We start from the raw sequence: 14,680 nt of genomic DNA, 5'->3' as shown, positions 1-14,680 counted from the left end.
GAATTCAATAATTTTGGTGTATAATCCATATTTTATTTGCAGATTATCTTTCCTCATTACTTTATCTTCAGTTTTTGTGAGCATTGTGATGTGACAAATCCAGAATAAAAATCAGTTGAAGAATGCAATAGATGGATGTGTCTTAAGACATCAGGCAGAAAAATCTGTCACACACAGTCAAAACCTACTTATGTAGACAATTCAATCATCCTGACTAAGCCTACGCACCACAGAAGGCATCATCTTAAATTTCAGGTTTCTCCAGCACTAATATAAACATGAGTTTAAAAAAACAAAACAAAAATCCTTCTCTATCCATCTTTCATATTTCACTCTTACCCAGATTGCTGTAGGTGGCACTGCACTGGCTGGAGGCAGGAGAGTGAGAATAATGAGAGTGAATCCCGTCGTCCTCAGGCTCTCCCAGGCTGGCGCTGCCCTCACTGGCCGCGGCTGTACTAGCAACCTGGTTGGCATGGCCCTCCGCGGCCTCCCCAAGCACCAGCCCCAGATTCACTTTGGCAGGCAAGGAGGTGGCGCTGGGCAGCTCCCGATCCCTGGCGCTGGCACCGACTGGTACCTGGCTGCACATGACAGAGAGAGGCATGGTTCATTTAGTTTCTTCATCTACTGGTCTGCCTACACGTGACTGCACTTGCTGACAGTATTTTTCCCAGTGCTTCCATTGCCAGACTCGACAGAGTAGCTGGTATTGTTTTAACCTTGTAAGTCTGTAAGTGCTTTTGTGTGAGCTCATGGCGCACTCTGGTTCTTTCACATTATGCTGTAACAGCGGATCAAAATGGAGCCCAAAGTCCTGAGATGGAGGTGTACTCATAACAACTCTGTGTTATAAAAATACCAGAATAAATACGATGATGAAGTTTAAAACAAAAAAATCTTAAAATTAGTTTTACTGTCACAACAAGTGGAGGATCACTCTGTTTGAATCAGCTGGTTGTGTTTGGGGTGTTCTGAACACACATGTTGCCAACAGGGAAGCTACAGAGCGCCCTCTGCAGGACGAGCAAAGCAACATTAACACTGGCTGAAGGGTGTTTCTCCCTCTTTACTTTTTACATTTTTATTTATCGACAGTTACAAATAATTATATCAATACACCAACAATATATCAGAAAATAGCTTAAATCAGGCGAGATATTGGCTGCACTAATAAAGCTGTATTACAGAGTACTGATAGCATGACTATATTAACTCCTACTGAGTACTAAAGGGTTGAGACATCAATATGTTGATGGGTGTGGCGGCTGATCTGATCCTGTTGCCAGACTGCCTCGACTTTTATTAATCTTTTCATGACAAGCTTTTGCTCTTCAAAGAAATATCAGCAAAACAACTCATAAAAGAAGCAATATAATAATAGAAGGCTCATATTGGAAAGACACTAGTGCTGCAGAATGATGAATGAGTTGCTTATGATAGGGACTTTAATCTGTCATTCATTCCGTCTATGAAACTGTATCTAACATCTCAGGATATAAACAAAAACACATACGACATTGGTTTTATCTGGTCAGTCTTTTTTTCCATCTCTGATATCAGTATGTGCCTCACTCTATCAGCACACTTCATCTTCCTCAGCAAGTGATAAACTGGAGCCAGTGCAGCTGTCAGTGGGAGGCTTTTGAAGCTTGATGCGTTTTATATGCAACTACACATACGGCGCCTGAGGGAAGGTGTAAGAAAAAGGCAAAGCAAGTCACAGCACAGTATGATGACATGTTTTGAAGAACCATTCATCAGTAGGTGGCTCTGATTTGAGGTGTTTAAGGAGGTGAGATCAGAATATTTCACAGATATAAATGCCATTATTAACCTTTTTTATTATTATTATTATTAAATTATTCTTTTTTTTTAGCTTTTTTTCTTTAAACATGTCTTCACTAGGACTGTAACATTCGAATGTGTTGAAAAATACGCTAATGAATCCATCCTTCAATTAAAAAAAAACCCAAAAACTTTCTGGAACATATCCCAGCTGACATGGAGCTAGAAGCAAGTTATACCCTGGACAGGCCTTTGGTTCATCAGGCACACAGGGAGAGACAAGTACGCACTCTCACATCAACACTTACAGGTCATTTAACACCAATTAACCTGTCGAAGGAAACAGAAGGAAACTCACGCAGGCACAGGAAAAACATGCAAATTCCACAAAGAGTTATGGTAAAAGGTAAAAAAGGTAAGACTAAAGAATTGCAAAAAAAGGTAACGCTCAAGCTCAAGAACTTTAAAGATAAGGTGTGCAAACTCTCACCACTAAATGTCAGTAGATTGCAGTTTGCAGTCGACTGAGTTTTGTTATATATTTTTGTTATATTTTGTTTTTCTGTTACAGGAAAAACAACTCTGAGTGCCGTTCATCTCCAGTGAGTATAGGCTGTCAGGTTGCTGTTTACCTCTGCTGTCAATATGTATCCTCATCTATTTACTCTCAAGGAGGCTGTAAAATTCAGATGTGAGTGGATGAGTCAGTGAAGCTCACTTCTGACCGATCACAGTGATACTGAGGTGAGCTGCTGAGGATATCCTGAACTTTTCTGTCAGTAATCACTGCTGTTCCTGCTGCTGTTAGTGAAACTGTGTTACTGTCTTTGAAGTGGATCTAACATCGTAGTACTCGGACTGAAGCATATGAAGCTTGAGGGAGGAAGAAGAGAAAGTGGTGACATAATGAGAAAGAGATGATAAAAATGCACCTGTTCAAATGCTTTTTGCGATTTGTAAATGAAAATTCACTTATAATGCTTACTGGGGAAGTGGCTGGGCTCTTGCCACGTACACAAAACACAATCAGGTTTAACAACGATGTCCATCTATCACACTTGTACTTTTAATGGATTCATTTTAAGTTTATAACAATGTATGGATTTGTTGGAAGGCTTATTTACACACTAATCAAAGTATATTTCTTGGCACAACATTTTGTTTTATTCATTCAAAAGAAATGACTGTATCTTTGAGCACAACAGCTTTCCTTGTAATGGTGTGTTGCTGTGTGCTTTCACACTATGTAATAGTCTTCATTACAACACCAGACAATGACTTCATCATGTGCTAACCCCATTGAATTGCGGGTGTGAGAATTCTGGGCCACATCTGAAATTCACCCATACTGTGTAATAACTGTGATAACTCCACTCACCAAAGCATATTTGGAAGCACCCTAGTGCATGTTGTTGACAAAGATGCAAGTTGTACAGGCAATGTGCCGTGTATGTGTCTTCTTAAGTAAATAACAACACAGTACTGGGTACTACGGACAGTATTGCCTTTTCTGGCATAGCAGACAGAAACCAGAAACCATTTGAATGAATTAAAATGTTTTATTTAAGCTTCATGAACTCTAGAGTGAAAACGACTTTTAGTACTAACCAATTAATAGATTAATGAGTAGCAATAGTTTTCCTTCCTCTGATTGGAAATTACAGTGTCAAATATTTACAGCTGCTTGACATACTATCATCGTATTTATTACTTTACAAGAGAGGAAGAGGAATAACGGCTTTTTTTTAAGCGGGGGGGGTAGTAGTGGACACTGAAATAATTAGTTTCACTACAGCCAAAATCAGTACGTCAGCTATATCTATAAAGTAGATCAGCAACCAACCCAAACAGGAAGTTTATGACACTTTTTCGTGCCCCTGTCAAAAGCAGTAGGAGAACAACTGCAATAACCATGCAGAGAACAGGGCTTGTACAATGCTTTGCATTTTAGATATTATGGTGGTGGGGATATATGTCAAATTTTATCTTGAGTTTAAATGTAATGCATGAAAAAGATTCATTGTCAAAGACTATTTAAAAAAACTTTAAAGGTCATGAAAAGTTCGCACTTGTTTTCACAGCCGCAGGCAATGTCATGGGTGGGACCGGCTGGCAGTAATGTTTGTATTATGCTAAATCAGATGTGTCATTTCCTTTAACTGTAATGTTGATTGCACACTGGCATGACTAATGATTTGTGTGATCATGAGCAAAAGTCCCTAAAGTACAGCTCATGGGACAAAGCTCATCAAGATATTTGAGCTGCTTGATACACTGTAGGACACTTTTTCCTAAAACTAAAACAAACTTCAAGAGAACAAGTTGAAATTATTCTGTCAACAACTAGCCAGCCACTTACTCACAGCTGCTCACAGTTACTCATATTCTTTGTGTGTGAGAAAGTATAGCATGACTTAAGGCCCATGTGTGGCAGGAATAACAAATTAGCTTTAAATTACACAAAACCACACCAAGTAGTTTTATATTTAACAAAAAAAAAAAAAAAAATTCAAGATAAAAACAAAGGTTTCATTTCAAAGAAGACAGTAATAATTGTAAAAGTTAAATGCTTTCATGAAATGGGTAAGAAGAACAAAAAAAGGAAATGAGTGAAGCAAAGTCTGACACGTTTTTCACCGGGCTGATCAATTACATTTTAGGTCTAAAAAAACATATAAAACAAAATTTCCATGGCAGTCCAAGGTCAACCACCTTGTTTATCGTCTTAACATTAAAAATATTTGATATTTTGAGGGGGAAAAAGGAATTAAACTATTACGTGATTTCCTAACAGAATGGCATGCTGTGTTATCTTGCATCTCGCTACAGCCAAATGCACTGGACGTTAATCTGTTTCTTTCTAATTGCCGTTCCCCTTGTGTTTTGGTGCAGACTCATTGTTCATTTGGAAAACTATTGCAATATCTGACCGTTACATGAAAGAAAAGAGTTATCAAGACAACACCTAGCGGCTTGCGTTTCTGTCTCCACCCTGGAGCGCTGTGTTGAGGAAAACATCAGACGTGACACATTTATGATCTGTCTCAGCTGTCTCTTAAGGCTATAAACCGTCCATGTCTCTTCTAAGAGTTGATCGATAGTTCCCAAGGTACTATCGTGCATTACTTCTGCACTTACCAGCGGCTGACAGTTAAAATAAAAACATAACACAATGTTGTCGGCTAACAAGGAATCAAAAAGTAAGTAAACTGTGAAAAGATGAAGCAATCAAAACTGCACCCTGAAAACTGAGTAAGCCAAGACAGCTTATAGAACATTGTCGAGGCAAAAGATCTTCTGTTCTGCCTGTACACGCCAGCGTATTCTTATTCTTCCCCGTTTTTTGCTTTGCACAAAGCTGACACTGATTTTACTCAGATCCGGTCTATTATTAGCTAACAACTAGCTATAATGCTGCTCAAAAGAGCACTAAATCACAAAGAGCCCAATCTCCACTTCAAAATCCCGTATGAACAAAACATCCAGGGTAAACTTTGAGAGGCCTTGATACAAATACCTTTATGGCTGCTACATGTTCCAGCGGTCAGGACCTGACTTGTTTAGACATCGCAAAACTGCCTGGGTGCATTTTCACTCCTCTGCTGCGAGAGAAGAATAACGCCTCATCCAAAATGCAAATCAAATTAAATTCAAACCTCTCTTCCCGCTGTGTCAATGTGACTTCAAATGACCAGGCTGGTCGTAGGTTACAAAGGTGTGCGGCAGAAGAGAGTTTAAAGTTCTTACCCGCTGTACTGGCTCACACAGCTTCCCATCTAGAAACCCTGAACACAAACGTGTAGATGGAATCACATTCTAGGTACAGCAACCGCGCTGTTGAGAAGAATAAAGAAAGTCTTTTTCTGCATGTGTTCTTTCCTCGTTCTCTCTCCTGCTGCTTCCTCTTTGAACGCTGTTACCTGTCTAAGGTAATGTGTGTTTGCCAAAGCTGAAGAGCACACCCACTGTTCACCAATAAAACTGATTCAAAACCCTTCCAGGCTTAACCCCTCATCTGCCAAGCAATATGAAAGCTGTTAAAATGAACTCTGGAACTGGTTCATAATATGTGAGTTTGTTTGTGTATGTGTTGTATAGGTTTATAAGAAGACTACAAAAACATGTTACACCTTTTCTGTCAAATGGGTCTTGTGTTTCTAGGTAAGTAATTAGTAAGTGATTAGTCGCAAAGGTTGCTGTTTTTAAAACCAAACATTAAATTTGGTGTTGGGTGTCTGTATACAAGACTTAAATCCATTACCCTGCAGAAGCAATCTTTTAAACAATAAAATTGAACTGGGATCTTTATGAATACTTCCCATCCTTTTATTATCCGTCACTAAAACAGGGTGACACATTTTTTATTTATTTTTTTTTACACATTTTCACAACATGAAAGTAATCTCAGGCGCTAGGGACAAATATTTAGCTGCTTGTTCCTTGAAAAACACAGCACCCTACCACCAACACGCCAAGTGAAGAAATGTAGTAGTTTAGTTACTAATTGACAACTTAACAGCGAGGTCCCAAACAACTGCTTATCAATGTCAGGTGTGAAGAACGGTTAGACCAAAGGTGAGAAGCTTCTGAAGGTTAGGCTAGTTAGTGTTAGGATTTATATCATGCTAGCTTAACACAGATGCTTTTACAGGAACTCTGAGTCGAGGGTATACGAGTGTGTTTTACAAGGTGTGTGCATTACACCACTTAAATAAGTACCAAATACTGACTTTCAAACTTGTTAGAATTATTTTTGCCTTATATACTGTATTGCCATGACCGTTTCAATAAAACACTGCAGTTATTTTCCATTTTCCTACCAAAATATAAAGAAATGGGGATAGCTCAAAACCTTTGCACTGTACTGTAATAATAAGCATATCGTCTGGATTTCTGGACTTATTATCTGGACACTCATTGTAGGGAGCAGGAGTGGAAAGCCTTCTCACTTCATTTGAGTAATCCTTTGTGCTCTGTGCAAGCTTTGCTTGGACTAATTACTAGTAGGTATTGGCAACATGTACTGGGTGCTCTCAGTGGGTATATAGAGCACACCCCAATATAGCCCACTGCTGTAAAGCACTCAGCAGACGTGCAATAATATTATCAGAAGCAGTGCACATTTGATTCTTGCACATGTTGTTATAAGGTTAGGCGAGAGATAGGAGCTTGAGCAGCAGAAAGAAAAGAGACAGAATGGGGCTGAGCTTTTGACAAGATGGAGAAGTGAAACATTTAGGAGTTCACAGTACTTCGGCCTCGAAAGAGAAGATTTTTGAAAGGAAAGCATAGAAGAGGAGTGAACTACACTAAACAGAGAAAAGAATGGTGGGAAAACATTTTCTTTTCTTGGAGGAAAAGAAAAACAAAACAGGACATGGACATGGACAATATGAGGGTGGCACAGATATAAAGGGACTAAGCAGGAGGCGAGAGATAAGGTGAGAAAAAGATATAAACTGTGTCTAGATGTGATGCATCTTCAGTAACACTTATGGAAAGTTATTCCTAATAATGTGGGTAGCTGTGGGTTACAGTACATGAAACAGGAGAGGGAACGGTGCTGTTGTCAGTAAGTCTCCAGTAAAAGGTCCAATCCAATTATCCATCCATTCTCTGGACCCTATCTCAGCCACCATAGAGCCCTATGGACCCTATGGTAGCAGGTCCAATTATGCAAAATAATTTTAATGTGCTTTTTTTTACTCAGTATTTAAACACAGAAGAAAGCAACCTTGGGAAGCAAGGAGGTCGTTCAAATCAATTCACGAGTATTTTCTAATATATTACAAAACATTTTTATAAAATATTTTCTAATATATGGTGTTTGATAGGTTGAAAAAAAGAAAGAAAAACCAATCATAGACAAATCACTGTAGCTGGTGAACTTCAAGCTCAAAAGCATTTTCATTTTCTGTCTGTCAACAAACAGTGAAGAAATATGAAACTTTGACATAATTGCTTTTTAATATCTCCAAAGTCCAAGCCACATTTAGCTGATTTGACTATTTACCATCCCTACATTAAATGTAAAATTATACAATGCTTCAATTCTGAGTCACAAACAAGCTCACAGTTTAGTGCAGAACATACGATGCATCTGATAATATCTGGGTTATCATTTTTCAGCACCATTAGTCACACTGCAGGAAAAGTGCCTCAAGATATACTGAGGGCAATGGCAGGTCAAAGAAAAATTGTGAAATTAGAATACAAGAACACCGCACCTACACTGCGAGGGCTAATTAGTGTGAAAGAGTGCATATGAATGTGGTTGAAGCTTTGATACAGCCGCAGCTTTGACTAGCTGCAGGGAAAACTCAGTCTAAAGTTGGGTTTAATAAATGTGTTATTGAACAACTTGCAGGAAACGGAGGGCTACTCTTAAAGAATGCACTGTGCGCAAAGCCTGCTGTGCAGGTAATAGAGGATATTACAGAAGAGATCACACCACAGTGGGCTGGGTAAGTAGGAAAGGAGACATGCCCGATTGAGATCAAATACCTCTCAAATCTGTGATGACTGATATGTATGACGGGGAGAGTAGCAACTATGACACTTGAAGCAGCAGCTGATAAAGGCTGAGCATGTTCATATTAAGCTGGTTCCCATGAGTACAATGAAGGAAACCTGTGTAGGTAATGGTAATACTGGCATAGCACTGCAAAATCATTCATTAATTCGCTGGAGGTAACAGAGGAAAAACATGTGTGAACATGAGTGATAGATTCTTACTAGTTCTACTCTGAGTCTTACACAAAAATGGACATCTACAACTAATTGGGTAAAAAATATTAATTTTGCTTTTAATATGTCCCAAGGGTTGAAATCTGTTTGTTTTTTAGTGGAACAATTTATCCTATATTGTTATCCTATATTAAAAAACCCCACATTCTGTCATAACCCCCACAATGCTGGTATTATTTCTACTTTTGTACTTCAAGTAAAGAACATACTGTACACCACAACTGTATTAGTTTTTGGTTTTGAAATGATCACATATTTTATAGCAGTTGTTAGCAACACAATTCAACTCACTTTAGTTTAGCTGAAAGTTAAAAAGGTACAATCAGTAGGTTTTTTTTTAGGTTATTTAGTACAAGAAAAGGATATTGCACTCATAAATATACAGTGATTAGTTGTAATTACATCCTCCAACAAACTGATGCATTCTTATAAACTTATAAATGAATCCATTAAAAACACACAGGAGGGGAAAATGTCATGTTGACCTGCTATTTCAAATACAGTAGCCTAGATGGACATTGTTGTTTTACCTAATTGCGTTTTATGTATGTGGTTAGAGATCAGTCACATAGGTAGTAAGCTAAAGGTGGAGGAGTAGAGAGCTTGCAGGCAAATTGTTATTTCTGTCTGCACCTTCAGATTGAAGATATGAAGGATCACACATATGGTTTATCATCTGAGAAGGGGTCTCCTTCGTGAAAGAAGTGAAAACATGAAGGGAAGTGACAACACCACCAGCATCTGAATAAAACATCATCCTTGTCGATAAACATGATTATTTATTCCTGATATTGTCACAGTTACTTAATGTGACATGTGATCATCTCGTTTCCAGACAGCTGACAACAAGCCAGCTAAACAACGACAGCATGTTATAAGCTAACATTATCCAAGCTAATTTTAGGCTTGAGTGTCCTAAAAAAATTCACATTCCCTCCGACAGTTTAAACTCTCATACAATGTGAAAATGCAATTATTTGCTATGTGTAAAGGTCTAACAATGTCAGATCCACTTCAAGGAAAGTTTCATTAACACTGGCTAACAGCAGCTAACTGTGCCTAACAGCAGCAAAAACAGCTGATCTGACTGACAGAAAGGGTCAGGATATTCATCACAACTCACCTCAGTATTGCTGTCATCGGTCAGAAGTGAGCTTCACTGACTCATATCGACATGTATCGGGCTCATTTGACAAAGTTTTAAAGCTGTTTGTCAGCACGCTCCGTAGCTAGGATTATGCAGCTGAATTGAGAGGGGTAAGACAATAGAACTCAACACTGCAATCTGCAAACCTACTAAAATCTAGTGGTGAGATTTTATGAACATGTTTGAACATGAACATGTTTCATGTTCTGACAGTATTCTTATTGAAAACCGAAACTACAATTAAATAACTTCATTTTTTAGGGCATTTGCGGGTGTCAGAAGACTAAACAAAAATTTTAAAATACCTTAAATCCTTGCAATTTTCTCCTCCAGCCTTGGGTGAGGATGTTGTTTTGCCTGGACTCAAAGGCCTAGGATCTTTGTTTCCGTCAGGTTTCAGTAGTGTAGTTTCTCTGCACTCCTCTACCCGTAGTTCTCCTTCATCGCCGTGGCTACTGCCAGTGTCTGGTTTATAGGTGAAGATAATGGTTGGTTTCTGGGTGGGATCTTCTGCTTTTGCCTCAGTGAACCAGTGCTGATTTTGAGCTGGTGGTGGTGGAAGCATGTGAATGACAGTTCCATCAAGCCCGACAAGCTTTCCCTTCTCCTTCTCTCTCTCCAGCTTTTCCCTCTGCTCATCCTCGTCTTTCCGCCTACGAAAAAAGCTCTTGAAGGAGATCCAGCGTTTAGGTTTGGAGCTTTCTGCTAAACTACGTCTCCCTTCCCCTCCAGGACTCGCTTCACCTTCGCCAGGTCGCACTGGTGAACTGGAGGCAGAGCTCTTGGTCCAGTTTCCAAAATGTCTCTGGAGTATGTTAGAAGCATGATAAGGAGAGGATGTAGATCTTGGAGGAGGGAAGGGGGCAGTGGGCTCAGGCTGGGGGCTTGAGAGTGGGGCAGCAGCAGAGGCACTCTGAGACTTAGACAAAACTTTTGAGGGTGTGTCTTTCTTTGACTTGGAAAGACAGCCATCAGTTGGGGAAAAGAGAGACTTGGGCCGAAGAAGGGTCTCCTTAATGGCATCAGGTGGGAGGGCATATAGCTCCTCGGAATTAAAAGATTTGGTTTGTGCTGATGGGGACTCCGGAGGAGATTGAGGAGGCTGGATGGAGGCCACAATCTGTGAAAGCACAGCACTGGCTTCCTCCCTATGGCTTACAGCTGTCCCAGAAGATAAAGCTAAGCTTGTATTATCATCTTTATTGCAAGCAGCATCTCCACCTGTCTTATAAGTGTGTGTAACAATACTGGCAGTAGTGCTGGCTGCAGGTACGTTTGCATTTGCAGTAATGGCAGGATTGGCGGGAGAATTTGTTGATGTAGTGGGTGAGAATGCCCCACTTGTCGAGCCCATTACAGTGCTTGTCACAGTGCAAGAGTCTGTAGTGGTTCTAGGTTGTAGATTTGGTGCTTTTGACACTGCTTCAAGTGGAACCTTTGTCTCTTCAAAGGAGGCTCGCTCTGATGTTCCTCTACCAGAGAGAGTTTTCTCTGTTGAGGCGGACTGGACACTCTCAGAGGATCCAATCTCTTCATAAGTATGGCTGGCTACCCTATTACCCATCCCTTTTGTCTGTGGTAGCTCCCCACTGAGTCCCAGAAAGCTCTTATACACAGCTAGGTTATCATATGCACTTGGATTAATAACAATAGGTACCTTGACAGCATTCTTGGCACTGCGGGCATAAGCAGGCTCATCTCGGATAATAATGGGAAAAGGAGGCATGCCTGCATTATTGAAACTGTTAAATTTGATTTCTGATAAATTGGGGGATTTCACAGGTACAGTTCGAGAAGAAGATAGCCCAGCAATGGGAGAAGTGGGAGCTGACTTGTGGCTGCAGTGCTGAGTGGTCAGGGCAGGGACAGGATTATTCCCAACCCCTGAATCTATTTTAGGTATTTTTTGGCGAGGGCTTGTGCTTGATGTCCACACTTCTTGGTAACGTATGCTGCTAATCTTCTTTTGGGATGAACCTGACAGAGCAAAAGAAGTAGGTGATGTTGGCATCACAGGAGAAGACACAGATATTGGGGACGTTGGAGCTACGGCCTGGGCTGAAGGAGTGCTACTAGATGTCGTAGGGCTTGAAGGCATCGATTGGTTTTTGGGTTTTTGAGAATCTGGAATCTGTTCATCTTTATTGGCCATGGATGCTGAGACATCTACTACAGTGTAAGGCTTACAGATCAATGACTTTTCCAAATTTACTACACGGTATGGTTTAGCTTGCTCCTCTGTGGGACTAAAACTTATAGTGACTGGCTGACCAGGAAGCGCTTGGGGCATTGGCATCCCTTCTCTGCCATCCTGATCCTCTAATCTGATAGCCAGGACAGCCTTGTGTGTTTCAGCTACCTTTAGTGGACTCAGTGCCCTGTTGACAGATTCCTTCTTAGGAGGAGAAGTGCAGGTGATAGGTGGCTTACAAAATGTGGGAGAATGCAAGCCATTTCGAAGGACACAGTTAGCGCTGCTACCACTGCTGGATGTTGTTCGAGAATCCTCCGGTATTGATGACGATGATTCAGGAGAAGTGGTAGACTCAGAATTTGACAGGAAGCCGCTGCCTAGCATATCGTGAGGTCCGTAGGAAATCAGCCCTCCATTGGAATCCACAGAAGGATAGCCATTTAAGATCTCATCATAGCTATCATCATAGTCCACCGCACAAATTCGCTGTAGTGAGCGGTTGCGAAGCGGCACAGTATTCCACTTTTTCCCCGCAGCAAAGGGAACGGGAGACAATGTGGCAGCACGGAAATTAGCAAATCGTGGTTGTCCTCGCATACGGATTTCCATGGCTACCAACTCTTCATCGCTTTCATCCCAGCTCTCATGCTCTTCATCATCATCCCTTTCAGTGTCTTCCTCATCATCATCATCATCTTCATCCTCCTCATCTTCACTTTCACTTGTAAAGTCCGGATAACAAAAGCGACCACCTTCTGTGCTGATGATTTTGGTACTATCGCTCAGGGATACCCGTTTTTGAGCAGTGCTCCCAACTCCACCACCACCACCACTACTACTTCCCATAGCCAGACAGCTTGAAGCTGGTATGCCTCTTTCTAAGGATCGTCGGTATGAACTACTGATCCGACCCCAAAACAAGTCCTTTGAGCCAGAAAGTTGCGTGGGACTAGAACCAGGGCCCAACCCAGCAATCTCTTTAAGTACATCTGTCAATCCACTGTTGTTATTTCCACTAGGTGTCCTTGGGCTAAGTGGTCCATAACCCTCAATCTCATCATTGTCATCCTCTCCTTCATTGTTGTTGCTGGGCCCACCAGGTCTTTTGCGGTTCAGTCCATTGCGATTCCAGACTGTGAAGGCTGATGTTTTCCCCTGCTCTATTACCTTTGGCGGTTGCTGGAGATTGCCATCTGAATCAAGTCCTGCAGAGGAGCAGGGCAGCATCATAGTGGGCTTAACAGCGATGGTTGGCTTCTTGGCCACAGGTGGACGGAAGTGTCCTGAGCGAGCAGATCCACTGCCAGTCCGCTGGGAGTTGGTGGTGGTATGGTTAGGATTGGCTCTGGCACCAGCAGCTGGAAGGTTCTGTTGCTGGGATGTTTGAGGTCTTTGCTCAGAAGGAGGCTTCCCTCCACTACTCTGAGCTAGACAGTGCAAACTCTTTGGTTTAAAGCAGTTCTTGCACTCGCCTGGTTTCCACACGTGCTCTGTGAAGGTGCTGCAGGCCGACATGGCTGCGGGTCCAGTAAGTCAGCCCTTTAGGTCAGTGGACAGGAAATCCCTCCATGAAGCTCCAAACTACAGTGAGTATCTGTAGATGAATAATGATTGAAACAATTCAAACGTGGAGGACCTCAGACCTGAAAAACACAACAGGAGAGAAAAGAATACATTCAACTTAATTCAGTTAGTTGTGCATTTAGATTTATTCATGCAACACTGGTAACAAAGAGTAGGATGAGGCAGAAAGGCAGAAGCAAAAACACAACAAAAAATAATCATCTGTGGGAGGGAGAGAATGATTCAGAAAAGCAGTATTTCAATTTCTCCATTAGGTGGCAAACTTTCTCTACTACCTCAGTCCATCCTACAGGGAGCTGATCTGTTTTCTAACCCAAAATGGTCCTACAAGACTCAGAAAGGCAAGGGGCAGAAGCAGTGGGAACTGAAACAGGTTATTTCTGTATTATTATGGACTGTTTGAGTCAAGCTTAAGTAAAATGAAGTCACTGATGTTGTTACTGAATCAAAATCCAAAACCCTATGAACTGTTACTCAGATGGAAAATGTGATTCAGCAGAGTTCACACATGATCAGTGTGACCAGTGGCTCTTGTGATACATCCATCCATCCATTTTCTTCTGCTTATCCAATTCAGGTGTGCAGGGGGGGGGGGTAATCCCAGCTTCACAAGGTGAGTGGTGGAGTACACCCTGGAGAGGTTGCCTATCTGTCATGGGGCCAACACAAGAGACAGACAACCATTCACTCTCACATTCACACCTATTCACAATTTAGGTTTACCAACTAACTGAACCTCATGCATGTTTCTGGACTGTGGGATGAAGTCTGAGCGTGCAGAAAGAACCCAAGCAGGAAAAACGGGGAAAACATGCAAACTCCACACAGAAAAGCCCCAGACTGGACTTTACCAGGACCTTTTTGCTGTGAGGGAACAGTTCTAACCACTTTACTATGTGCAGGGCTTCTTCTGATACATATTCACATAAAATTTGATGACAATGAGGGATGACTGATGGCTATGGAAAATGTGTTATCAGGCCAGTGAGTGATTTCCTCTTAACTGTCAATATTTGATGTTTCACTGCTGGAAATTAGACTGAAATCCACAAAATATCAAAGAGTAAAGCCTCAAGGCAAAACCAAGTAAAAATAAAAATATACAAGAAACCCAAGAACATTCACAGTTCACAGCCTTTGGGGTGTGACTGAAACTTATTTTCAAAATAAGCATTCAATAAGACACCTCAGTCAATATTAAATCACCTGTTGAAATTGGC

The 14,680-nt window shown here is 41.0% G+C and overlaps 1 protein-coding gene across 3 annotated transcripts in view; it reads right to left on the bottom strand.

The window, feature by feature from the left end:
- The window catches only part of peak1 (pseudopodium-enriched atypical kinase 1), a 111,474-nt gene that overhangs the window by 14,152 nt on the left and 82,642 nt on the right, over positions 1-14,680 (bottom strand). For all 3 annotated transcript variants that reach the window (XM_005946807.3, XM_042213854.1, XM_042213855.1), the window contains 2 exons: positions 9,988-13,519; positions 340-584 (listed from right to left, as the gene is read on the bottom strand). In XM_005946807.3, the coding sequence (XP_005946869.1) occupies positions 340-584; positions 9,988-13,391 (3,649 nt within the window). In that variant the 5' untranslated portion in view covers positions 13,392-13,519. The remainder of the gene's footprint in view (positions 1-339; positions 585-9,987; positions 13,520-14,680) is intronic.

This window comes from Haplochromis burtoni, unplaced genomic scaffold, assembly GCF_018398535.1.
Source record: "Haplochromis burtoni strain Fernald_Lab_line unplaced genomic scaffold, NCSU_Asbu1 Contig_489, whole genome shotgun sequence".
In the NCBI taxonomy this organism is placed as follows: Eukaryota; Metazoa; Chordata; class Actinopteri; order Cichliformes; family Cichlidae; genus Haplochromis; species Haplochromis burtoni.
The sequence above is the reverse complement of the archived record's forward strand: the minus strand, read 5'-3'. Positions and strand labels throughout refer to the sequence as shown.